Source organism: Passer domesticus, chromosome 20 (genome assembly GCF_036417665.1).
Source record: "Passer domesticus isolate bPasDom1 chromosome 20, bPasDom1.hap1, whole genome shotgun sequence".
NCBI lineage: Eukaryota > Metazoa > Chordata > Aves > Passeriformes > Passeridae > Passer > Passer domesticus.
In genome coordinates, this window is record NC_087493.1 from 12,024,546 (window position 1) to 12,049,448 (window position 24,903).

General features: G+C 65.0%; 2 protein-coding genes across 4 annotated transcripts; both read left to right on the top strand.

Annotated features, from left to right (window-relative positions):
- The first annotated feature begins 732 nt into the window (after positions 1-732).
- LOC135284297 (TBC1 domain family member 24-like) lies at positions 733-6,989 on the top strand. 3 transcript variants are annotated; one of them, XM_064395703.1, is made up of 7 exons: positions 733-1,344; positions 2,336-3,371; positions 3,572-3,730; positions 4,062-4,125; positions 4,742-4,837; positions 5,019-5,244; positions 5,992-6,979. In XM_064395703.1, the coding sequence occupies exons 1-7, from the start codon at positions 1,302-1,304 to the stop codon at positions 6,135-6,137; spliced, it is 1,770 nt and encodes a 589-aa protein (XP_064251773.1). In that variant the 5' UTR covers positions 733-1,301; the 3' UTR covers positions 6,138-6,979. The 3 variants fall into 3 exon arrangements, with proteins under 3 accessions (XP_064251773.1, XP_064251772.1, XP_064251774.1); XM_064395702.1 differs by having other exon boundaries at positions 4,974-5,244; positions 5,992-6,977; XM_064395704.1 differs by lacking the exon at positions 3,572-3,730 and having other exon boundaries at positions 4,974-5,244; positions 5,992-6,989.
- Positions 6,990-14,373: 7,384 nt separating this feature from the next.
- On the top strand, positions 14,374-24,628 carry USP43 (ubiquitin specific peptidase 43). The gene is made up of 14 exons (XM_064396010.1): positions 14,374-14,901; positions 15,912-16,052; positions 17,718-17,818; positions 19,748-19,840; positions 19,991-20,126; positions 20,500-20,623; positions 21,070-21,232; positions 21,369-21,480; positions 21,626-21,729; positions 22,017-22,094; positions 22,173-22,302; positions 22,435-22,783; positions 23,066-23,206; positions 23,395-24,628. The coding sequence occupies exons 1-14, from the start codon at positions 14,374-14,376 to the stop codon at positions 24,024-24,026; spliced, it is 2,832 nt and encodes a 943-aa protein (XP_064252080.1). The 3' UTR covers positions 24,027-24,628.
- The last annotated feature ends 275 nt before the right edge of the window (positions 24,629-24,903 follow it).

Genomic DNA, 24,903 nt, shown 5'->3' on the forward strand with positions numbered 1-24,903 from the left:
CGCCGGGTGGGCTCTGTCCCCCGGCCCGGCTCTCCGCACGGCCGGAGATGCTCCCGCAGCCGCGGCCATCCAACATTCATGGCCTGGGGCTGCGTGCTCAGCCCGAGCCCCGCGGCCTCTACATATTTCATATTTCGCCATTAAAAACGCATGAAGCGACATTTCCTTTCGCCCTGTCCCTAATTCACTTCCATCTCCGTCTCCGGAGCGGCTGCCGGAGGTGTCGGAGCTGCGGGGGGCTGGCAGAGGCGGCTGTCCTGGGGAAGGCAAATGAGGACAAGGCGGCCGGCAGGGTCCGGGGAAGGCAGCGGGAGCCGGAGCTGGGCAGGGCCGGGGCTGCAGAGGGAACGAGCGGCCCCTTGGCACCGGGGAGCAGCGCGGGGTGCTCTGAGGGGACCCCCGGGCCCGGGAGCGGGGCTGGGGCCGGCACTGCCCCTGTGGGAGCAGCCTGTGGAGCAGAGCCGCCCGTCAGGCCCGGACAGGCTCCGGAGCAGGAGATGAGGATAAGGATAACTCCCGCTGCGAGACCCCCTCGCCCTTTGCTGGCCCTCGCCCCCACTGCCCTCTCGTCAGGGGCAAAGGGACGGTGACGGGACAGCCGAGCTGCTCCCGAGGGATTCGGCACAGCGCGGAGAAGGGGAGGGAGAGGAGAGGCTCCTCAGGCAGGGAGCGGTGCTCGGGAGGTGCCGCGGGGCCAGAGGATGCTCAGGGACCTGGTCAGGAACAGCCTGCAGCTGCTCTTATCACACCAGAAACAACCCGATTTTAAAGGCTAATAAACATCCTTTCAAAGGTTCGGGTGCCTATAAAAGTGCCCGCTGAGCGCAGCCCGAGCCCAGAGCTCGGGGCGGTGTCCCGGGAGCCTCTCCCGGCTGCTGGGGCCGCTTTTCCTGCAGCCCACCCTCCTGCCCGTGAGCACAGCGCTCGTTCCGCGGCTCCGCAGCGCGTTCTGGGCTGGAACCGATCGGGACCGGCCACGTCCCGGGGCGCGCCGGGACCGCTGGAGCCGCGGCCCGAGCGGGAGCACGGAGGTTATCCTCGGGAATAAAGGGCTGTTCCCTGCCCGCGCCGCTGCTCGATGCTGTCGCGGCCCACGGGGCGATCACAGCCCCCGGCCGGGCAGGGCAGGGGCGATGCGGGCGCGGAGCTGCTCCACCCTCGCTGTGTTTACCCCAAACACAGCGGGGCCGCGGGCGGCCGCCCCTTAAAGCGCGGCGGGTGCGGGGCAGAGCGGAGCCGCGGCGGCCGAGCGGGCACACGCTGCAGGCGGGCTCGGCCTGCCGCTGCCCGGGGCCGTGCCCATGGCCGAGCCGGCGGCGGGCGAGGACGCGGGCACCGGGCCAGGTGAGTGCCCGGGCGGGACCCGCCGGGCCGGGCCGCGGGGGCTGCGGCACAGCCGCGTTCCTGCCCCAGCCCCCGGCTGGCCCGGGCGGGCAGAGCCGGAGCCGCCGGGCAGCCCCCGGCGCCGGGGCTCCGCGCTGGGGGCTCGGCTGCTGCTCCTCGGTGCCCGGGCAGGGCAGCGCCCCGGGAGGGACGAGGTGAATTCGGGGAGCAAACAGCCCCTGCGAGCCCCGGTGCTGTCTCAGCCCGGTTTCTGGGGCCAGGAGCCCCGTGACTGTGCTGGGCCAGGCTGTGGCCGGGACAGGAGCCGGCCCGAGCGGCTCCGGGTGCAGCAGCTCCTGCCCTGAGCGGGCTGAGCCCGAGCCGCTGCTCCTGCTGGCCCTGGGCAAGCGCCAGACTGAGCCGGAGAGCCAGAGCCGGGCGTCAGGACCCTCCCGATGGGCCACCACGGGCTGTCCCCCGTGTCCCCTTGGCCAGTGCGAATCCAGCCCTGACCCCCGGCAGCTGGGCACGGGCACGATGCAAACAACCGAGAGTTAATGAGTGCTAATTGGCGCTATCCCCGGGGGATGACGAGCGCCCAGCAGGGCTCACCCAGGCGGGAACAGCTGCCAGCCCCGGGCAGGGCTCGCTCCAGCTCTCCGCAGCCCCGGGGAAATGCCGCTCCCGTCTCTCTAGGCGGAGCTCAGCCCCTGCTCTTCCCAGCGCCGGCCGGCGCTGCCCGAGCCCTGCCTCGGGCTGGAGCTTTGCGAGGGCCGAAAAGCCCCTCACGGTGTGAGGAGCAGCCCTGACACCAGCCGGGACCTGGCCCCCCACTTCTGCGGGGCCCGGAGCTGATGGCAGCGGGAGAGGGCAAAGCCCGAAACGCTTCCCTTTGCGGGGAGAGCAAAGAAACGCAGGACGCGGCTGTGAGACCTCAGAGCGCCCCGGGCCAGGGCGGAACGCTGCTGGCGGGGCGGCGAGAGGCGATCAGTAAAAGCTCTCTGTCCCGCAGAGGTGCTCGGCTCATCCCCGGTCACCATCGTGGTCACGTCCGAGGCTGACACCTGGGACATCGACACCTCCCCGTGCCGGGGCCGCGGGCCCTTCGTGGACTGGGCCAAGATGCCGGAGCCGCAGGGGCCGGCGCAGATCCCGCGGGACGTGCTGGGCCGGCCCCCGAAGGAGCTGAAGCGGCTGGCCAGGGAGGGCTGCTGGGCCGGGAGCCACGCGGGCCGGGCCCGGCTCTACCCGCGGCTCATCCAGCGGGTCTCCTGCCGCCTCGTCACCCCCGACGCGCTCGTGTACCGGGACGTGGCCGGCCGGCTCTTCGGGACCCCCGGCGTGAGCTCGCACCCCCTGCCCGAGTTCCTGGAGGGCTGCCCCGTGCCCACCTACTGCCTCAGCCCGCGCGGGGTCACGGCCCTGAGGAAGATCCTGGTGTGCGTGGGCGCCCTGTTCCCCGACATCACGCACAGCCCGCTGCTGCCGGCGCTGGCGGCGCTGCTGCTGCACTACAGCGAGGACGAGGCCCAGTGCTTCGAGAGCCTCTCGCGCCTCATCGCCAGCAACGCGCCCCACGCCGCCTACATCGACCAGTCCTTCCTGGCCCACCAGGCCTCCTGCATGACCTTCGGGGACCTGGCCAGCAAGCACTGCCCGGCGGCGCACAAGCTCATCGCCGGCGCCGCCGACAACGTCCTCGAGGTCTACTCGGAGTGGCTGTCGTGGCTCTTCCCCGGGCTGCCCTTCGCCTACGCCGCGCGCGTGCTGGACGTGTTCCTGCTGGAGGGCCAGAAGGTGCTGTACCGCATCGCCCTGGCCCTGCTGAAGCAGTTCAGGCTCTCGGCCGGCCCGGCCGCGCCGCAGGGCTGCGACGTCAAGGCGGAGCTGCAGGCTTTCGCCAGGAACATCGCCGAGCACGTGACCGTGGACAAGCTCCTGGAGAGAGCCTTTGGCATCCGCCTCTTCTCCCGCAAGGAGATCTGGCTGCTCCACATGGCCAACAGGAAGGCCTTGATGGAGAGGGGCATCACCGTGGTGCAGAGAAGGTGAGAGAGCTCTGCCCTTCCCAGCCCTGGGGCTGAGCTGGCAAAACGGGAGCTCCTGTGGGGAACCCCTGGGGGAGCTGCAGGAACCTCCCAGCTGTGGCTGTGCTGGGCCCTCGCAGCCCTGGGGACCCTGTCAGGGAACACGGCTGTGCCCCAAAAAGCACAAAAGGCCCAGCCCGGCTGATGCCCCTCCCCTGCAGGCCGTCCTTCCCCCTGGCCGTGGACATGCAGAAGTTCAGCTCCAGCACTGTCACGGCGCAGGAGATGCGCCTCGTCTGGTCCTGGATCCCCGAGCGCTTCTCGCTCTTCCCCCCGCTGCTGCTCTTCTCCACCTCCGAGGACGGCTGCAGCCTGCAGAGGTGACGCCTGCCCTGCCCCGGGGGGACCTGGGCAGGGCTCGGTGCTGGAGAGAGGAGCAGCACGAGTGACCGGGGCCACCTCTGGGGCTGCTGGGGACCCTCCCGGGCTCGGCTGGGGCTCCTGAGTGCGCTCAGGGTGGGGACAGAGGCTGGCCCAGGTGGCCACCAACAGCTGGGCACTGCCCGGGGCACAGGGAGCCCTGTGGGTGTGCCAGGCAGGGATGTCCCGTGTGCCACACTGTGCCAGGCACGCTGTGAGCCACCAGGGACAGCCAGCACAGCCTGCCCAGGGCTGCAGCTGCCCCCGAGCCCACCCTGTCCATCTCTGCAGGTTCTACACGTGCTGTGAGGGCTACGAACCCACGGTGCTGCTCATCAAAACCACCGAGGGGGAGGTGAGCGTGTCCCGGGCAGGGCTGGGGCTGGGCACAGGCTGGGTGACCCCACTGGCACCTCTGGCAGCCCCCAGGGGCCGGGTGCTCCCTGTCCTGGGGCTGGGCACAGGCTGGGTGACCCCACTGGCACCTCTGGCAGCCCCCAGGGGCCGGGTGCTCCCTGTCCTGGGGCTGGGCACAGGCTGGGTGACCCCACTGGCACCTCTGGCAGCCCCCAGGGGCCGGGTGCTCCCTGTCCTGGGGACGGGCACAGGCTGGGTGACCCCACTGGCACCTCTGGCAGCCCCCACGGGCCGGGTGCTCCCTGTCCTGGGGCTGGGCACAGGCTGGGTGACCCCACTGGCACCTCTGGCAGCCCCCAGGGGCCGGGTGCTCCCTGTCCTGGGGCTGGGCACAGGCTGGGTGACCCCACTGGCACCTCTGGCAGCCCCCACGGGCCGGGTGCTCCTTGTCCTGCCCCGCCTGGCTCTGTCCCAGCTCCCGGGCAGAACAAACTGCACCTCGGGCAGCAGGACACAGCTCAGCTGGGGTGCTGGGAACAGGAGGAGAGGCCGAGGGGCAGAGAGGCCACGGCGAGGCTGATCCATGCCCTGAGCTCCCTGTGCTCTCTCCCCAGGTGTGTGGGGCCTTCCTCTCCTCCGACTGGGCCGAGAGGAAGAAGAGCGGAGCCACGCCGGCCTTTTTCGGGACGGGGGAGTGCTTTGTGTTCACTGTAAGTCGCGGTGTGTGTCTGGCTCTGTCCCTCCGTGTCCCTGCCGGGACAGCCCGGCCCTGCCCCAGCCCTGCCGCAGCAGCAGCGCCTCGCCCGGCGGGCGCGGTGCCCGGCTCACAGGGGTGCCCGCTGCCAGGTGCGCCCCGAGGCAGAGAGGTACGAGTGGGTGCTCATCCGGCAGCCGGAGCTGGCCAAGGCCGTGCCGCGCTGCCGGCAGCGCTCGCCTTCCCCCGCTGCCGAGCCCCCGCCCGGCTCCTCCCCAGGCAGCCGCAGCCCCCAGCGCCTGGCCGTGCCCTCGCCGCCGAGCAGAGGCCGCCTGTCCCCGTTCCTGGCCATCAGGCACTTCCTGCTGCCCTCCAGAACGGCCTCCATGTTCATGTCCGGCTCCCGGGACGGCATCGTCATCGGTAAGGGGGATCGATATCGGCATGGGGATCGATATCGGCACGGGGGGATTGATATCGGCAATGGGGATCGATATGGGAACGGGGGGGGATCGATATCGGCAAGGGGGATCGATATGGGAACGGGGGGGGATCGATATCGGCACAGGGGATCGATATTGGTAAGGGGGGGATCGATATCGGCACGGGGGGATTGATATCAGTAGCAGGGATCCCTATTGCTAAGGGGGTCTCTATTGATAAGGGGGATCCCTATTGATAAGGGGGGGTCCCTATTGATAAGGGGGGAATCTCTATTGATAAGGGGGGTCCCCATTAATAAGGGGGGTCCCTATCAATAAGGGGGTCCCCATTGATAAGGGGGGATCCCATTGATAAGGGGGTCCCCATTGATAAGAGGGGTCCCTATCGATAAGGGGGTCCCCATTGATAAGAGGGGTCCCTATCGATAAGGGGGTCCCATTGATAAGGGGGGATCCCATTGATAAGGGGGTCCCTATCGATAAGGGGGTCCCTGCCGGCTCCCAGCAGCTCCCCGGGGATATCAGGTTCCAGGCCGGGCAGGCGAGGGCAGCTCCCCTTGCCCAGCCCGGGGGGCTCCTCCCGGAGCCCCAGGGGACCCCCGAGCCCAGCCCTGCCGGGGGTCGCTGCCCGGGCCCGGGGCGCCCCTGGCCGCCCTCCCTCGCCCCGCGGGGCCCGGGCCGGGCTGGCACGGCCGGGAGCGCGGCCGAGCCTGCGCTGCTCCCGCAGGTGGAGGGGGCGGCCAGGCGCTGTCCCTGGACGCCAGCCTGCTGCGGGGACACACGGAGCGCTGCGAGACCTTCGGCAACCCCCCGCTCTGCCGGGAGAACTTCCAGGTGCAGCTCCTGGAGGTGTGGGGCTTCCAGAGCGCCTAGCCGCCCCGGGGACACCCCCTGTGCCCCCCGGGCCCGGGCACGGGGACCCCCGGCCGGGCTGCGGCCCCGGAGCGGCAGAGAGGGCACGGCAGAGCGGGGCAGAACAGACTGGATCAGAACAGACTGGATCAGAACAGACGGGATCAGAACAGACTGGATCAGAACAGACGGGATCAGAACAGACGGGATCAGAACAAACTGGATCAGAACAGACGGGATCAGAACAGACGGGATCAGAACAGACTGGATCAGAACAGACTGGATCAGAACAGACTGGATCAGAACAGCCTGGATCAGACCGGACCAGACCGGGGCAGACCGCGGCAGAACAGACTGGATCACAGCAGAGTGATGACCAGAGTGGATCAGAGCAGAGCAGATCAGATCACATCAGACCAGATCAGATGGGATCAGACCGGACCAGATCGGCCTCGTGGTGCTGTGGAGAGAGGCCGAGGCAGTGCCAGGACCAGGACTGCGGGCCCTGCCCCTGGGGACATCCAAGGTCCCCTCCCACAGTTTAGACCCGGCCCACTCCACCCAGTCTGGCCCAGTTTGGGGTGCTGGAGGGGAGGGCAGCCCGGCTGGAGTTTCTCACACCTCCCTGGCCTGTCTGCAGCGTGGGGCTCAGCAAACTGGGACAGCACGGGCAGATTTCGTGGGAATTCTGAGGCCAGGCTCCAACACCAAGCTCCAGAGCTCAGCAGAAATGCTCCCAGATCCTCTTCCCCCAGCCCCAAGCCCAGCACAGCCCTCCAGGCCACCAGGGAGTTCTGCAGCCTCTGTGGGCATCCAGCACTGCCCAGGATCCACCAGCACCGGCAGAGACTCCTCTTGTCCCTGGCTGGAATTGGTAAAGCCCTGCCTGGTGTTTAGGGGGTGCCCGAGCTCTGCTGAGCCTTTGCCGTGCTGAAAGGGACCCTGAAAGGGATCCTTTCTTCTCTCCCCTTATTCCATTGCTGAATAAAGTTCTGAGCTCTTGGAGAATTCCAAAAAAGTCCAGCACAAAGACACGGTGGGGGAGGAGCGGGGCCGGGAGGTGGAGGGGACGTGTGATGGGGTACAAAGAGATCTGGGACCTGCTCGCACTTCCCTGCAGAGGGTCAGCACCCCAACCCCTCACCCTGTGTCCCCCCAGCACCTCAGCCCCTCACCCCAGAGCCCCAGGGCAGCCCAGCCCTGCCACCCCTGCCCATTTCCCTTGGCCACAGGTCTTTACTGAAATCCAAGGAATCTTCAGTCCCTGTGTGCCCCTGCTCCACCAGCTCATCCCTTTGGGGCATTTCTGCTCCTCGTCCCCACAAAAGAGTCTCAGAGCAGCACAGGGACCCTCCTGGCTCTCTGCTCCTTTGGGACACTGCCGGGGTTGGCACAAAAAGAGCAGCCCAGGGGCATTAACCAAGGGACAATCCCACCCTGCAGGGCTGGGTCATCCCCTGCCCCCCCGAGGTGAGGGACGATTGGCCAGTGGCTGGTACCACAGATCGCTACAAAAAGCACATTGTGTGACGGGCAGAGCTGATTTCCCGGGAGATCTGGGGGCTGCGGATGCCCGGCTCCTCCGGAGGGCCGGGCTGGGCAATGCCCACCCTCCGCACGAGGGGGCAGCGCCAGGTCCTGCGCTCCTGTGCACTGCGCTGTAACAGGCACGGCTCACAGTGTCCCCACATCCCCGCGCCACCCCACGGGGCTGTCTCGGGACAGAAACGTCCAGGGATGGTTTGGGGTGAAGGGGGAGAACGGGAGAGGCGTGGGGTGGGAGTGACAGGAGCTGCCTCCAGCCTCCTCCTCCTCCTGCTGCTGCCCGCAGCAGACATTTCTGCCCAAAGCCAGCATTCCGGAGTGCACAAACGCTCTCCTTTCCTCCTTCTCCTCTCCCTTCCTTCCTCCCTGCCCTCTTCCCTCGCTCTCACCAAATGCAGCTTCCAGAGCCTTGAAATGGGAAACCCACGTGCCCCACGTGTTCTTGGAGAAGGTCCCGGTCCGTTTTTGTCTCCCACCACTGTCGGATCCATTTCCATCCTTCCCCTTTCCCTCTCCCAGCTCGGTGCAGTGATTCCCCTCCCACTCACCTGCTGCACACCCCAGCAATTCCTTGTCACCACACTGTCCCCAGCTCCTTGTGGAGCCACATTTAGTGTCCCGTGGCAGAGATTTCCAGCTGGAGCCGAGCCTGCAGTGCCACAGGACGGGTTTTGCAGATGTTTTCTTCCAGTCGAACCCACGTTTATCCAAACAAACGTGTTTCCATCCTTGTTTCCACACAATTTAGCCCCTGGAATTGCTAACCCCGGGCCAAGGGTTGGTTTTATTTCCCCCCTGCAGAGCTGGGGGATTCCACAAGGCATCTCTGGGCTTTTCCTGGGAAATGCAGCAGGGACTGGGTGTGTAAAATGCCCCTGCGGTGCCCTGCAGAGCAGAGCTGCCCCGGGCTCAGCAGGGTCTGCTGCTCCCGAGGGGTCTGGGATGGGCACTGCCCGTCCCAGAGGGAATTCCCCTCTGGAGGGGAGCTGGGCCATGCAGCCCCCGGGACTGTCCCTCCCTCCCTGGGGGATTGTTTTCAGCACTTTATTGCAATTTATCTGAAAAACACAATCCCAGAATGGTTTGGGCTGGAGGGGACCTTAAAGCCCACGCAGTGCCACCCCTGCCATGGCAGGGACACCTCCCCCTGCCCCAGGCTGCTCCAGCCCCAGTGTCCAACCTGCCAGGGCTGGGGCGTTCCAAGGATGTGTTGTAGTGGGCAAACATCACTCTTTATCCCTAAAACCTTGCTCACACTGGGAATTACGAGCCCCTGGCTTCCCGTGAAACTCCAAACCTGGAATCCACAGCCCCCCACGGGGAGTTTATCTCTGAAGAAAGGGTTTAGATCTGCTGGGGGAGGCAAAGATGTTTATTGAAAATAAGTCGGGTCAACCTTAAAGGAACTCTGCTTTCAGATACAGAACGTGTTTCTTCCCTCGGGCTGATCTGAAGATTCCTTTGTTTCTGTTTTGAGAAGGAGTGGCAGAGCACTTCAGTGGGTGATGATGATGCTCCTTGTTTTCCACCTACGTGGAATTATCTGTACGTGCATTTCTGGGAGCTCTGTGAATACTGGGATAAACAACAAAATTGGTTTTGATCCCCGTCACAGCCGAGCGGCTCCAAGGCTGCCGAGGCAAACGGGGATGCACCACTGGAAATGCATTTCCAAAGGCTTGATTTGCACTGAAAGAAGATGAAAATATACATTTGAAGGAGGTGAGCTGGAAGAGTTCACAGGAGATCAGAGCAGGACAAAGAGCAAATATTCCTGCAGGGGAAGGGGTGGGCAGGCAGGGTTTCTGATGGTGTTTGTATTTATCATCACACTTCAAAGCAGCGGGTTCTTGCTGCAAGGAGTAAATAATGAATGGAGATATTTTTAACCTCCTACACAGCCCCTGGGTTTCATCCACGAGAGGTCTGGCAGCAGACAGAGCACTGGTGGGGCTGCTGGGGCAATGAGAGCAGCCCCAAGATCTCCCTTTACTCGGGGGGATCCAGAGCAGAGCTGGGCAGGACAGGAGAACAATTATGGGGTTAAAGTGGAAATCAAACCCTGGGGAGCTCTGGGGGACCGGGCTGGGACAGCTCAGGGGCTCACCTGGAGGAGAGGAGACCCCAGGGAGAGCTCAGAGCCCCTGCCAGGGCCTGGAGGGGCTCCAGGAGGCACTCGGGAAAGAGAGGGGACACAGGGGATAGAGAGGACACAGGGACAGAGGGACAGAGGGACAGAGGGGACACAGGGACAGAGGGGACACAGGGGACAGAGGGGACACAAGGAACACAAGGGACATAAGGGGCACAGGGAACAGAGGGGACACAGGGAATGCAGGGAACGGAAGGAACATAGGGAATATGGAACACAAGGGACACAGGGAACACTGGGAACACTGGGGACACAGCGAACAGAGGAATGCAGGGGACACTGGGAACACAGGGAGCAGTCCTCCCCCTGCCCTGCTCCTGGGTTAGCTCTTAGCCCTGCCGTGCTCTCCTGTGCTCCAGGGCTGTGTCCAAGGGCCCTCCTCCAGGATCCTGGCAGGCTGCAGAGGCAGTTCCTGCAGGGACAAGGGGCAATGCTCACTGCAGGGCTGGTGAGGCCCTGGAACAGAGAGGCCGTGGACTCTCCATCCCTGTAAATGTCCCAGGCCAGGCTGGACAGGGCTTGAAGCAGCCTGGGACACTGCAAGGTGTCCCTGCCCATGGCAGGGGTGGCTCTGGATGGGCTTTAAGGTGATTTCCAACCCAAACCATGCCGGGATTCTCAGGTTCCAGGTGCTACCAGCCTGGTCTGGAATTCCCCAGATCTGCAGAAGCAGCTGGAGCAGGAGCTGTGGGGCTGCTGCTTCCTCAGCCTCTCAGGTGATCCTCTTCCCTACAGCTCAGGTAACTTTAAAGCATTTTTACAATAGGAGGGGACTCTATTTTTGTATTTCCTGTCATGGATTTACCAGATCCCCCCAACAGCCCCCACAGCACTGAACAAATGGGTCTGACTTGTTCAGGGGGAGCAGGGGTTTGCTGTTCCTTTCAGACTGGCGTGAGGGATTCCCCACTTCTGAGAATCACCTTGGCTGTTGTTCCAACACTTCCACGTTGTCGCTGCCACCTTTCCCCGAGGCTCCTGGCACAGCCTGGCGCAGATCTGCTCCCTTTTGGAGGCTCTCTGCTTTCACTGTCCCTCTTCCCTCCCCCCTCTGCCCTGCCTTTAATGAATGACTTGTTGTGTAAATTCAGTCTTCTGTGTTTATTTTAATTTGTCTGCTCCTGATTAAGGAAAAATTCAGCTCCAACTCGTGGCATTTGCTGGGAAGCTCATGGAGCCAAGCTTTTAACCCCACGTTCTGAAAGGAACTCAGGGATGCTGGGGCTGCTCCTTTTGCAGTGTCCAATTTAAATCTCTGTCAGGGAGCTGGTTCTGGAGAGTGCAGCCACTGCTGGAAGTGCCTGGGTGTTTCCAGCCTGGCACACAGGCCTGATTCCACAAGTGCTTATTCCTAGCCCAGTATCACATTTGGGATTGAAAGCAACAGCTCTCAGGTGCTGTTTGTGCAGGCAGCACTGGGAACTGCACGTGAAGGGTTTTTCTTCAGGCACCGGAGACCTGGGAGAATTCTGTCATCAATTAAAATGCAGCAGAACGCTGCAGCCCTTAATGCCAAGGATCTCAGATGTTTTAGTTAATGGAGATGATTTTTCTCTACACCTGCTCTGACAGTTCTGGGAGGCAGTGGGGACAGGCATTTAAAGGTGTGAGCAGAGCGCAGGAGCTCCTGCAGCCCGGGGTTATCCCAATTGCTGTGAGCAGAGTGCAGGAGCTCCTGCAGCCCGGGGTTATCCCAATTGCTGCGAGCAGAGTGCAGGAGCTCCTGCAGCCCGGGTTTATCTGCCTCTCTCCCATTCCAAACCGACGGAGCGTGGCCAGCTCTGTTCACCAGCCTGAGCCCTGCAAGAGCAGAATTTCCCTGCCTCGGTGCTGTCCCCCCTCAAAGAGACTCCCAAAAAAGGCAGGCCCCATGCATCTTTCATGGGGCACTAAATAACTCACTCTGCTATCTATAATTCAATCCGAGCTGCACAGGCTGAGGAGGGGGGGTTCCAAGGGGGGAGATTTCTCTGCCTTGAGCCCAAAACCTGCTGCAGGCAGGGAGGGGGCAGGGAGGGGCAGGGAGGGGGCAGTGCCAGCCCAGGCCCCTCTCCCAGCCCCACCCGGGCTCCCCCAGCTGCCCCCAGGCCGGGAGCAGGACGGGGCTGTTGAAAGCACGTTTCCACTCCACAGCACAGATGTTCCCAGCCCGTGCCAAGAGAGCGGGAGAGGCTCAAAGAAAGCAAACATTGTCCCAGGGCAGCGCACAGCCAGCAGGGAGGAAGGTTTCTCTTTTTTTGCTGTTATTATTATCACGATGATTTGGCAGCGTGGAAATGGGTTTCTCTCGGCCTGAGTCAGTTCAGCTCAGATCTATTCAGGATTTTATCCTGAAATCCAAGTGCCTCCTGGCACAGGGACTCATGTCCATGCCCAGGACTGTCCTGTCCCCGTGTCTCCCTAATCCAGCCCAAACCCTCTGTGTTTTCGCATCCACCCCGGCTGTCTGGTGTCCCGGGCGGTCCATGCCATAACAACAAGGAATTTTCCATCACAGGGACCAAGCTTTTCCATCCTTCCCTTGTGTTTGATGCTCACATTTTGCCCACCCCACATTTGCTCTGAAGCCGAAGCAGGAAATGGCAGCTGGAGAGGCAGGATCTGGAGAGAGCCAGGAGATCCCAAAAAAGGCATTTTAGGGAGAAAGTGCTGACGCAACCCAGCAGTGCCGGATGCTGCAGCATTGATAAATATTTGATTTAGCCTGAATAGGAAGGCATCACTTTCAGAACGACCTGAAAAAGAGGGAAGATGACAGCTACAGTGCCACTGAAAGGCAGATTCACACGGTGAGCATTCCTGAGGCTCACTCTGCTGTGCAGACTGCCTTACATTGGAATGAACTGCAGTTACCTGTGGGAAAGGCACCTCTGCCTGCTCCAGGCTGGGGGGAAGCACTGACGGCACGGGATGCCTCTGCCTGTGCTTGGAAAGGCCCTGACCAGTTTTCAGTGGTTGGCTGACTGTGCTGTCAGAATTCCTGCACTGACATCACCGGGGACAGCTGGGGGTGCTGACAGGATCCCAGGAAAAATGCTCTCACTACCCAGTACTTCCTAATCCTGGCAGGATTGGGGGTTTTGGCATGACTGAGTTTTGCTCTCTCATTTTAGAGCCGTTTCCCTTGGCTGTGTTTGCCAGCTCTCCCTTCCCATCCATCCCCTTCTAACAAACACCAGGTTCTGACCCAGCTCTCCGTTCAGCTCCTGCCTCTGCACTCTCCACCCCCCTCGCTCTTCTTGAGGCTTTCCTCACTTTCCTTAAGGAGTTGCTTTGGGTTCCTGGCTGCCCCAGCCCAGCAGGGGCCCTGCCCGGGCTCCCTCTCTCCCTCCCTGCCCTGCAGCTCTGGCTCGCGTGGGATGCTCAGGGCTCGAGTGTGCAGCCAAAAGCGGCCAGAGAGAAACAACAAGTGCTGTTCTCTTCAGTGGGCCGGGAGCTGCTCTAGATAAACCCATTCTTCCCACGCTGCAGGAAGCACAGCCTGCCCTTGTTGGAGAATTCAGGGAGGAAAGGCCCCACGGCCCCACACGGGCGCCCTGGCAGATCCCAGTTTCCATCTCCCGGGGTCTGCAGCGGGGTTTGCAGTGGGTGCTGCTGGAGCAGGGCCCAGGTTGGAACCCCCCATTTTGTGACCCAGTGCCAAGGAGCTGTCATTATGTCCCCAAACCTCAGCGTGGAGCGTGCGGAGGTGACCACTGTGCCGCTATCTCAGCTCGGAGCGCCCAGAGGAGGCAGAGCTGGGGCATCCCACGGTGACGCTGTGACACCCTGAGGGACGCGGGGCCAGCAGGGCAGCACCCGAGGAGCAGGGACGGGACAGAGGGAAAGCCGCGGAGGGACAGAGGGACGGCCCAGCCCGGCTGACACCGGCACGGAGGGACAGAGGGATGGCCCAGCCCGGCTGATACCGGGCATGGAGGGGACAGAGGGATGGCCCAGCCCAGCTGACACCGGCACGGAGGGACAGAGGGACGGCCCAGCCCAGCTGATACCGGCACGGAGGGGACAGAGGGATGGCCCAGCCCGGCTGATACAGGAGCGGAGGGGACAGAGGGATGGCCCAGCGCGGCTGATACCGGCACGGAGGGACAGAGGGATGGCCCAGCCCGGCTGATACAGGAGCGGAGGGGACAGAGGGACGGCCCAGCCCGGCTGATACAGGAGCGGAGGGGACAGAGGGATGGCCCAGCCCGGCTGATACAGGAGCGGAGGGGACAGAGGGATGGCCCAGCGCGGCTGATACGGGCGCGGAGGGCTGGCTAGTACCCGGGGTGATGCTGAGGACACCGGGGCGGGCGGGGCACGGCCGCCCGTGCCGCCAGCGGCACCTCCCCGCTCCCCCCGCCTCCGCTCGGCTCCCTCTTCCTCCTCCTCCCGTCTCCCTCTCCCGAGCCAGCCCGGCCGGGGGAGGAGCCGGCCGCGCACAAAACCTCCCGCCCGGCCCCTCCGGGCCCCGCACGGCACCGGCACCGCCGGCGCCCAGCGCCCGCCCGGGGCCATGCGCGCCGCGGCGGGGCCGGGGCCGGCGGGGCCGGGGCAGGGCGGCGGCCGCCCGCGGCCATGAGCGCGGCGGGGCCGGGCGGCGGCCCCGGGCGGCGGCGGCGGGCGGGGGGCGGCGGGGCGAGCCCGGCGGGGCGGCCGCGGGCGGGGGGCGGGCGGCGGCGGCGGGCGCTGCGCTCGCTGGGCAGCCTGGCCGGGCGGCTGCTCCGCACCTGGGCGCGCCTGGCCGGGGGCCGCGGGGGTCGCCGCGCCGCCCCCGAGGATGACGAGGGCGGGTTCCGGGGGGGGTCGCGGCGGCGGCTCGGCGGGGCGGCCCCGGCGGCGGCGGGGGGCGATGCGGGGGGCGATGCGGGAGCGGGCGGCGGGGAGCGGCCGCCGGGCGCGCAGGGGCTGCGGAACCACGGCAACACCTGCTTCATGAACGCCGTGGTGCAGTGCCTGAGCAACACGGCGCCGCTGGCCGAGCGCCTGGCGCTTGGCCGGTACCGCGCCCGCGGAGCCCGCGCCGAGGTCACGCAGCGGCTGGCGGCCCTGGTCCGGGCGCTCTGGACCCGCGAGTACACCCCGCAGCTCTCCGCCGAGTTCAAGGTACCGAGCGGCCCCCTCGCGGCCCCAGCTCGCCCTGGCCCCAGCGGCATCCCCAGCTGCAGCGGCACACCGGGACACAGCACCCGGCACGCCCCGCTCACAGCTCCCTCCAGCCCCCCGGACCCACTGACACCCTTCCCAGCCCCCCAGACCCACTGACACCCTTCCCAGCCCCCCCGAACCCACTGACACCCTTTCCAGCCCCCCCAGACCCACTGACACCCTTCCCAGAGCCCCAGACCCACTGACACCCTTCCCAGCCCCCCCAGACCCACTGACACCCTTCCCAGCTCACATCACAGGACCCTGCCCTGCCAGACACCCCCAGCCCTGTTGCTGTCACCTCCCTGTGGCCTGGCTGCTGTCCCCGCAGCTCCCGGGGGTGGGTGAGCTCCCAGCCCCGGCCGTGCCACTGAGGGTGAGCTGGTGCCGGCTGTGATCGCGGCTAAGGCAGGATGTTGTCCCTGAATTCAGTGGCCTCAGGCTCTGTCCCTGAGCGTGTGTCACACCTCTGCCGGGCGCATGCCAGTGTGCCAGGGGACAGGGTGCCAGGGGCATCACAGCACGTCCAGCCTGGCATCGCAGCTCCCCACGCCCAGGGACACGTGTCCCTGCCCGAGTGACATTTATTGGTGCTGCCAGCAAACTGCTGTGCCTCTGAACTTTGCGAAGTGCCCGGGGGAGGTCTGGGAAGCCGAGCCCTGCCCCGGGATGGGCCACACGGAGTTGATGCCATCGGGGCAGGCGGGACCTGAGGGTCCCCATGGCTGAACTTGCCTGTCTGGACCTCATTGCGGTTTTCCCTGTGTCCCCTCCTGGCCCCTGGAAGCTGGGACACCACAGAGCCTCTGCCTCTGTCCCCACTGCTCTGCTGGCCCCGGGGTGGCCGTGATGTCCCTGCAGAGGCAGGCCGAGGGCACAGGCTGTTGCAGGGATGGAGCAGGGATGGTTTTGGGGTGGGTGCTGATCAAGAACCCGTTCATCAGGCCCGCCCCGCCCGTGTCTTGCAGAACATCGTCTCCAAGCACAGCTCGCAGTTCCGGGGCAGCGCTCAGCACGACGCGCTCGAGTTCCTGCTCTGGCTGCTGGACCGAATGCACGAGGACCTGGGCGCCGCCTCCCCCGCCCAGCAGAGCCGCGGCCCCCCGCAGGTGGGTGTCCCCTGCTCGGGGGAGGCGATCGGGGCAGGTCCGGGGCCAGGGGCACCGGGATGCGCTGCCGGGCGGCGGGATGGAGCTGGGCCCCGCCCGGTGGGGATGGGTTGCTGCGGTTCGGTCGGTGCGCGGCTGAAAGGACTGTGGGAGCCGAGTGCTGCGGGGCTAGGCGGAGGTTGGAGTGCTGGGAGAGTGGGGGTGTCAGCAGGAGCCCATCCAGCTGAGCATCTCTGCGGGCATCCTGGGCCTTGGTGAGGAGGAGATGCAGCCCCCCCGTCCCTCCCTGCCTCCAGCTAAGCCCGCTGTAATTACAGCTCGGCGGCTTTGCTGCTGGCAAAATGAGTAATTAAGTCTTCCTCAATCCATCTGCGCTCAGGCATTGCCCTGGCCCTGGCCCTGGTCCTCCCTGCCTCCTCCTGCCTCCTCCTGCCTCCTCCTGCCCGCTCCTTCCCCGCCTGCTGCTGCCCACCGGGCGCCGCCTGTTGCAGGAGATGGATTTGAGCTGTTGCTGTTTGACCCGTGAGCCCAGCTCAGCACGGAGCTGTCCCTGCTTTGGGGTGACACCCTGCCCAGCACGGAGCTGTCCCTGCTTTGGGGTGACACCCTGCCCAGCACGGAGCTGTCCCTGCTCTGGGGTGACTCCCATCTTGGGCTCAGGGAGCCTGGGAGCAGCTCCCCCTCTCTGTGCCCACTTTGGGGTGCTGTAGCTGTGCCGAGGGTGCGGGTTGGGGTCCTGGGCAGACCCTGCCCAGCCTCCAGCACATCTCTGTCCCTCAGGGAGAGCTCGGCTGTGGTGCCCATCTCCAGCGCCTCTGGAGAGGCTGCGCTGCCTGGCCAGGCCCTGCAGCCATCCCTGCACTGGCCTGAGCTGTCCTCAGCCCTGCCACCTTTCCCTGGGGCATTTGGATGTCCCAGCTTTTTGGGAGAGCCCGGCAGCTCCTGTTAGATGTCAGGTGCTCACGTGTGCCACGAGCTGTGGTGTGACACCGGCTGTGCCACCTGGAGGCTGTGTCACCTGGCTCTGGGGAGGACCCTTTGTGTGTCCCTCTGCACCCCCAGTTTTGGCTCCTTTTGGTGATGCCACCCACATGGCCCCGTCCTTGGGGAGGGATGCCCGGCAGGGGAGTGACCCTCAATAAATGGCTGGGAATGTCTGGGGTGAGGAGGGACCAAAGTGGGGACCAAGGCTTGGCTGCCAGGAGGGCTGGAGGAGGAGGCACCCCTTGGATTTCTGGGGAATTCTGGGGGCCCCGTAGGGCACAGACACCATCCAGGTCCCCTCTCAGCCGCACCAGATGGACCCCAGTGCCAGGCAGACCGTCAGGACACGTCAGGCTCAGCAGGACCTGGTGCCAGCAGATGGCATTGAGGAAAATCCACCTCTTGGCCAAAATCCTCTGTGATTTTCAATCTTACTCATCGAGACATCACAAAGTCACTGTCTTACCCCAGAAGAGCCCAGGTTTTTTACCAACACTGCCTGGAGGCACAGCAGTGCCAGGCAGACAGGTGTCAGAGTCTCTGTGGCATCACCTTCAGCCCACCCTCATGCCGTAGGGACACCAAAGCTGGGCTTGGTTCGCTAGAACGTGTCCCTGACCCCCTGAAGGACATGTCCCTCACCCTGTCACCTCATTCACCACTTGTCTCTTGCCCCTGCAGCCTGGCAAGGATGGGAGCAGCGGTGCCAGCAGGTCCCCCCCAGGCACCCAGCCCCCCCGTGGGCAGAGCTTCGTGCAGAGCCACTTCCAGGCCCAGTACAGGTCAGTGGGAAACGGATCCTGCGCACAGGGGCTTCACCCTTCTGTGAGCCCTGGGTGGGCACTGTGAGCCCAGGGAAGGGATGAAACGGGGAGGATCTCCATCCATCCATCCATCCATCCATCCATCCATCCATCCATCCATCCATCCATCATCCATCATCCATCCATCCATCCATCATCCATCCATCCATCATCCATCCATCCATCCATCCATCCATCCATCCATCCATCATCCATCCATCATCCATCCATCCATCCATCCATCATCCATCCATCCATCCATCCATCCATCCATCCATCCATCCATCCATCCATCATCCATCATCCATCCATCCATCCATCATCCATCCATCATCCATCCATCCATCATCCATCCATCCATCCATCCATCCATCATCCATCCATCCATCCATCCATCCATCCATCCATCATCCATCCATCCATCCATCCATCCATCCATCCACCATTCATCCATCCATCCATCCATCATCCATCCATCCATCCATCATCCATCCATCCATCCATCCATCCATCATCCATCCATCCATCATCCATCCATCCATCCATCCATCCATCCATCCATCCATCCATCATCCATCCATCCATCATCCATCCATCATCCATCCATCCATCATCCATCCATCCATCCATCCATCCATCCATCCATCCATCCATCCATCATCCATCCATCCATCCATCCCATCCATCCATCCATCATCCATCCATCCATCCATGCATCATCCATCCATCATCCATCCATCCATCCATCCATCCATCCATCCATCCATCCATCCATCCATCATCCATCATCCATCCATCCATGCATCATCCATCCATCATCCATCCATCCATCCATCCATCCATCCATCCATCCATCCATCCATCATCCATCCATCCATCCATCCCATCCATCCATCCATCATCCATCCATCCATCCATCCATCCATCCATCCATCATCCATCCATCCATCCATCCATCCATCATCCATCCATCCATCATCCATCCATCCATCCATCCATCCATCCATCCATCCATCCATCCATCATCCATCCATCCATCCCAGCTATGGGAACTCCTTCCCCCACAAGCAGTTTAAAGTGTCCAAGGCCAGGTTGGACAGGGCTGGAGTGACCCACTCCAGTGGCAGTGCCCCTGCCCACAGTGACGTCCCTGCCCATGGCGGTGTCCCTGCCCACGGTGCCCTTTGAAGGTCCCTCACAACCCAAACCACACTGTGCTTCTCCACAGGACTCGGGGTTGTCCCAGCACCCCAGCACGAGGGTGCCCCGCTATGGGACACCCCAGCCCTTTATCTGCCTGGCACTTGTGGGAAGCTCAGGCCACCCTGTCCCCAAGCCACGGCACCGCAGGCAGCAGGGGACACATCTGGCTTCACAAGCCCTTCCTCCTCTCTCAATTAATCCCTCGGCCTATATATGAAAAAGGCACTTTAATTATCCCTGTTCCACGTGCCAGAGCTGTCTGTGCGCTAAAGGATTTGTTAATTTGTGAGGCTGTTTCCCAGGGAGCTCAGTGGCTCTTCAAGGTAACAAATAACGAGGACTCGGGATTCTGCTTTGGATTTTAATTTATTTTTCCCTTTTTGTTGAACAAAAAGGCAGGGGGAAAAAACACATTAGAAACAAACAAACAAACAAACAAACAAAACAACCTCCCCGCAAAAAAAAAAACAAAACAAAAAAACCCCAGAAAACTAAAAAAAAAAAAAAAAAACAAATTAAGAAGAATCAGCAGTAGGTGGCTGCTGGTGCCAGGGATGATGGATTTGGGGTGTGGTACCCAATGTGATGGATTTGGGCTGTGGTACCCAATGTGATGGATTTGGGCTGTGGCACCCGGGACCAGCCCCAGGGTGGGCTCTCGGGGGGCCGTGCCCGCTGTGCTGACGCTGCCCGTCCATGTGCCAGGTCCTCCCTGACGTGCCCTCACTGCCTGAAGCAGAGCAACACCTTCGACCCCTTCCTGTGCATCTCCCTGCCCATCCCGCTGCGCCAGACCAGGTGAGCCCGCGGGACGGCAGCTCCGACCAGAGAAATTTGCATTTTTTTAGTAAATAACGAGCACGGAGGCGGCGGTGTCCGCTGGGTGTGTGCCATGCGGGGCTGCCCCGGTGCCCGCCGCGCTGAGCTGTGTCCCCGCGGTGTCCCCAGGGCTCTGAATGTCACGCTGGTGCTGCAGTGCGAGCGCTGGCGCTTCGTGCGCGTGGGCCTGGCCGTGCCGCTGCTGGGCACCGTGGCCGACCTGCGGGAGATGGTGGCGCGGGAGGGCCGCGTCCCCGCGGAGCAGGTAACGGGGAGCGGGGAGAGGGGAGTGGGGAGCGGGGTGTGGGGAGTGAGGAGCAGGTAACGGGGAGCAGGTAATGGGGAGCAGGGAGCAGGTAACGGGGAGCGGGGAACAGGTAATGGGGAACGGGGAGTGGGGAGCAGGTAACAGGGAATGGGGAGCGGGGAGCAGGTAACGGGGAGCGGGGGGCAGGTAACGGGGAGCGGGGGGCAGGTAACGGGGAGCGGGGAGCAGGTAATGGGGAGCAGGGGGCAGGTAATGGGGAACGGGGAGTAGGGGGCAGGTAACAGGGAATAGGGAGCGGGGAGCAGGTAATGGGGAGCGGGGGGCAGGTAACGGGGGCCGTTCCGCGCGGTGCTGAGCGCCCGTCCCGCAGGTGATCCTGGCCGAGGTGTCCCCGCGGGGCCTCCTGCGCTCGCTGTCCGACCCCGAGGCGCTGCGGGCGGCCGGCGAGGCCGCGCCCGTCTACGCCTTCCAGCCGCCGCCCGCCCGGCGCGCAGGTACCGCCGCGCGCCGCGATTGGCTGCGGCTGCCGCCCGCCCCGCGCCGATTGGCTGCGGCTGCCGGCCCGCCCCGCGCCGATTGGCTGAGGGCTCCCGGGCTGTGCTGGGATTGGCGCTGGGCGGGGGGGGTGGGGGGGGGAACGGCCCCGTGATTGGCGGGAGGGAGTGGATCCCTCACTGTGATTGGTGGGAGGTGGTGGATCCCTTCATTGGGATTGGTGGGGCAGTGGATCCTCCCTGCTGTGATTGGTCAGAGGCAGCTGCACCACACTGGGAATGGGGGAGGCAGTATGTGCTGGGATTGGTGGGAAATGGATCTCTTTGGCTGGGATTGGTGGGAGCCGTGTCCTCTCTGCTGGGATTGGTGGGAATGGTGGTGCTGGGAGGGGCCGTGGCACTAATTAACCCAGCTCTAACAAGAACCCTCATTTCTTGGCCCGCAGGGTGTCCCCGCAGCCTCCCCACGTCCCCCGCGGTGCCGCGGCCGGAGGGGCCGTGCCTGCTGCCCAGCGCCGCCCGCTCCTCCGACTGCCTGCACCGCGCGCCCAGTGGCCGCATCCTGCTGCTGCTCTGCAACACGGCGGGCACGGGGCCGCAGCTCGCCAGGTACCGTCACCCGCCTGCCAGCCTGCCACCCGCCTGTCACCCGCCTGCCACCCGCCTGTCACCCACCTGCCACCCTGTCCTTCCCACTCCCCGCCCGTGTGACACCCAGCCACGTGTCCCTGCTGCCTGTGCCCAGGTTCGGGCCGCCGCTGGTGCTGCGGGAGGAGCGCGGCGTCTCCTGGGAGCAGCTCCAGCAGAACATCCTGGCCCAGCTGAGGGGGGTCCTGCGGGGAGAGGTCCGGCCACAGGTGAGCCCAGCCCTGTCCCCTCAAAGCCATCAGATTTTGAGGGCTGTTTTTGCCGCGTGTCCCAAAGCCTGGCTTGGCCAGGTGCTGCTGCTGGGCAGGGGATCCCTGTCTCCTGGTGACCCCACAGCCCCCTCTCCCCTCACAGGGCACGGGAGCCCTTTTCCGGATCCGCCTGGCCGGGGGCTCGGCCCCCTGCACCTACCTGTCCCCTCAGGATCCCCGTCCTCTCTGCCACCCTGCCATTGACAGGTAAGGGGCTGCAGGGACTGTCCCCAGGATGTCCCCTCAACCCCTGGGCCAGCCAGTGGCATCACCATGTGTCACACATGGCATCAGTGTCCCTGTGCATGGCTGTGTTGTCACCAGGCCAGTGGTGACACCTTGGCTAGCCACAGTGGTGTCACTCTGCTGCCCCAGCACTGGGTCCCTGGCCCAGTGTTCCCAGTGTGCAGGGTGGTGGCTGTCCCTGCCTGCCATCACAGGAGGAGGTGTCCCCATGGGGACAGGGGTTACATCTCACCCTGTCCTCCCCTCAGGGCCCTGCAGCTGTGCGGGGCCGGGGGCCCTCCCCACGTGAGGCTGACTGTGGAGTGGGACACGAGCACCAAAGAACGGTGAGTCCCCTGTGCCCGGGCTGGGGGGACACCCCGGCACTCGGGTCACCCTCGCTGGTGGGTGACACGTCCCCCCAGGCTGTTTGGGAGCATCCAGGAGGAGGTGGTGCAGGACGCGGAGAGCGTGTGGCAGCAGCAGCAGGCGCACGGGCAGCAGCACAGCTGCACCCTGGATGAGTGCTTCCAGCTCTACACCAAGGAGGAGCAGGTACGGGCACCCGGGTGGGCCCACGCCCTGCCCACCCCTGGCACAGGGGCTGCTGGCGCTTGCAGTGCCGGGGTGGCTCTGCAGGTGGCGGGGCTGACAGGGAGGGAGGTGGCCATGACGTGGTGTCCCCAGCTGGCCCCGGACGATGCCTGGCGCTGCCCGCACTGCAAGGTGCCCCAGCAGGGCATGGTGAAGCTCAGCCTGTGGACGCTGCCCGACATCCTCATCATCCACCTGAAGCGCTTCCGGCAGGTGGCCGAGCAGCGGCACAAGCTCACCACGCTGGTGAGGTTCCCGCTGCGGGGGCTGGACATGGCCCCGCACGTGGCACAGCGGGGCCAGCCCGGGGGGCAGCTCCTGGGGCGCTGGGCGCCCTGGCAGCCCCCCCTGCGCCCGCCCCCGGGCTGCCCCCGCGACCACCTGTACGACCTGTACGCCGTCTGCAACCACCACGGCAGCATGCAGGGCGGCCACTACACCGGTGAGCGGGGACACGGGGGACAGGGCGTGCCCTGGGGGTGCCCTGGGGGTGCCGTGGGGGTGCCATGGGGCACGGCAGGGCAGAGAGGAGCCGGGGTGCAGGGAACACTCAGGATGGCATTGCAGCCACCCCAGGGCAGGCAGGGCACCGGGATGTGTCCCCCAGCAGCATCCCCGGTGTGTCCTTGCACCATGGGGCTCCTGGTCCCCCCAGCACCCCGGGGCTCGGGGCATCCCGGCACAGAGCCCCCGTCCCGCTCACCCCGCGGCCCCTCGCCCCCAGCGTTCTGCTGCAACGCCCTGGACGGGCGCTGGTACAGCTTCGACGACAGCCGGGTGGAGTGGGTGCGCGAGGCGGAGGTGAGCACCCGCAGCGCCTACATCCTGTTCTACCAGCGCCGCCGCGCCGCCGGCTCCGGCACGGGTGAGCCCCAGATCCCTGCCCCCGCAGCCCGGCACTGTGTGACCCACACCCGTGGGCACACCCTGCCCTGCCCCTGCACACAGACCGGCTGCACCATCCCTGGGCGTGTGCGCACCCCCAGCCCACCCTGTCCCGCCCTGTCGGGTCCCCCCGGGCGCTGCCCCCGGCCCACGCCCCGCTCCCCGCAGGCTCCGCCGCCGCCGCGGGGCACTGGGTGTTCCGCCTGGCCGCCTCCGAGCCCCGCGCCGACCCCCGCACTGACGCCGACCCCTCGGGCTCCGTCGCGGCCCCGGAGAACGGTGAGGCTCGGGATGCTCGGCCCCCGGCCCCCGCCGCGCCCCCCGCCCGCCCTGACCGCGGTTTCCCCGCAGGCGGGTTCGAGGCGCGGCCCGCGGTGCGGGGGCTGCAGGGGCTGCACGGCCGCAGCCTCAGCGTCCGGACCGCCCCCGCCGGACCCCCGGGACAGGGGGAGCCGGGCCCCCCCCGCGCCCCCCGCCGGCTCCGCCGGGCCGCCAGCGCCGAGGGGACCCCGCGCCGGCCGCCCCCGGGCTCCGGCAGCCCCGGGACCGCGGGGCACCAGGGGGACGTGGGTGTCCCCCCGGGCCGCTGCCCCCCCGGCCCCTCGGCGCTGGGGCGGTCGCGGAGCTCGGCCAGCCTGCCCCCCCGGCCCGAGGCGGGGCTGCGCAGATCCGCCTCGCTGGGCAGGGGCCCGGCGGGGCCGCCCCTGGCCGCCCGCTGTCCCCCCGGGGCCACCCTGCAGCGGGGCCGGCAGCCCCCCGGGCCCCTGCGCCCCGCGGCCGTGCCCGAATCGAGCTTCTGAGCCATGGATGGGGCATCACCACCCCCAGCAGCTGTACAGCTGGTCCTGAACGCATCGGGGAGCTCCCCAAGGTGGGGTGTCCCACCGCAAGGGTGCCTGAACCAGGGATCCCAAACCAGGAATCTCCCGACTGGGGGCATCCCGACCTGGGGGCTCCCAACCCAGGGACCTCTGAGCCGGGGGAAACCAAACCAGGCTCTCCTGAGCCAGGGCTCCCAAATGGAATCCTGACATGGGGGCTCCTGCCTGACCCAGGGCACGCCAGATCCTGATCCAGAAGCATTCCAAACCAGGGCCATCCCTAGCGGGGGGTTTCGGACCTGGGCTCATCCCAAAGTGGTGGCTCTGAACCGGGAGTCTCCCTGCGCGGGGCCGTCCCAAACAGGGCAGGCGGGTGCACGGTCCCCAGCTCTGCGGCACCGGAGTATTTATTGTACCAGGAGAGTTTTATTCAGAGACGCTTTTTGTTTTCTAAAAGGCGACTATTGGGGTGTGGGGGTCCCCCACACCTCGGTCTATGCAATCCCCGATTCCTGCAGCCAGCTTTTGTACGGGGCTCTGCCCCACCGCCGGCGGTTTCTATTAAAGACACGTGAAACAAACCCAGTGTCCATCCCAGGGGAAAAGGGCTCTGAGCCCCTTGGGGGTGGTCCTGCTCCTGCAGGGGGGATCATCCCGGGATCAGGGGTCAGTCCTGGCTGGATCCTGCCATGCGGGGTGGCTGTTTCTGGAGGAGGTGGACCCTGCCCCATCCCATGGCACCAGACCCATAACATTCCCTATAAAACACCAAACCACCATTTTATCGCCCAAACGCTCTCCACCTCCCAGTCCTCCCCCCAAGGCGGGGCAGGAAGGAAAGGCCAGCGCCGCCGGG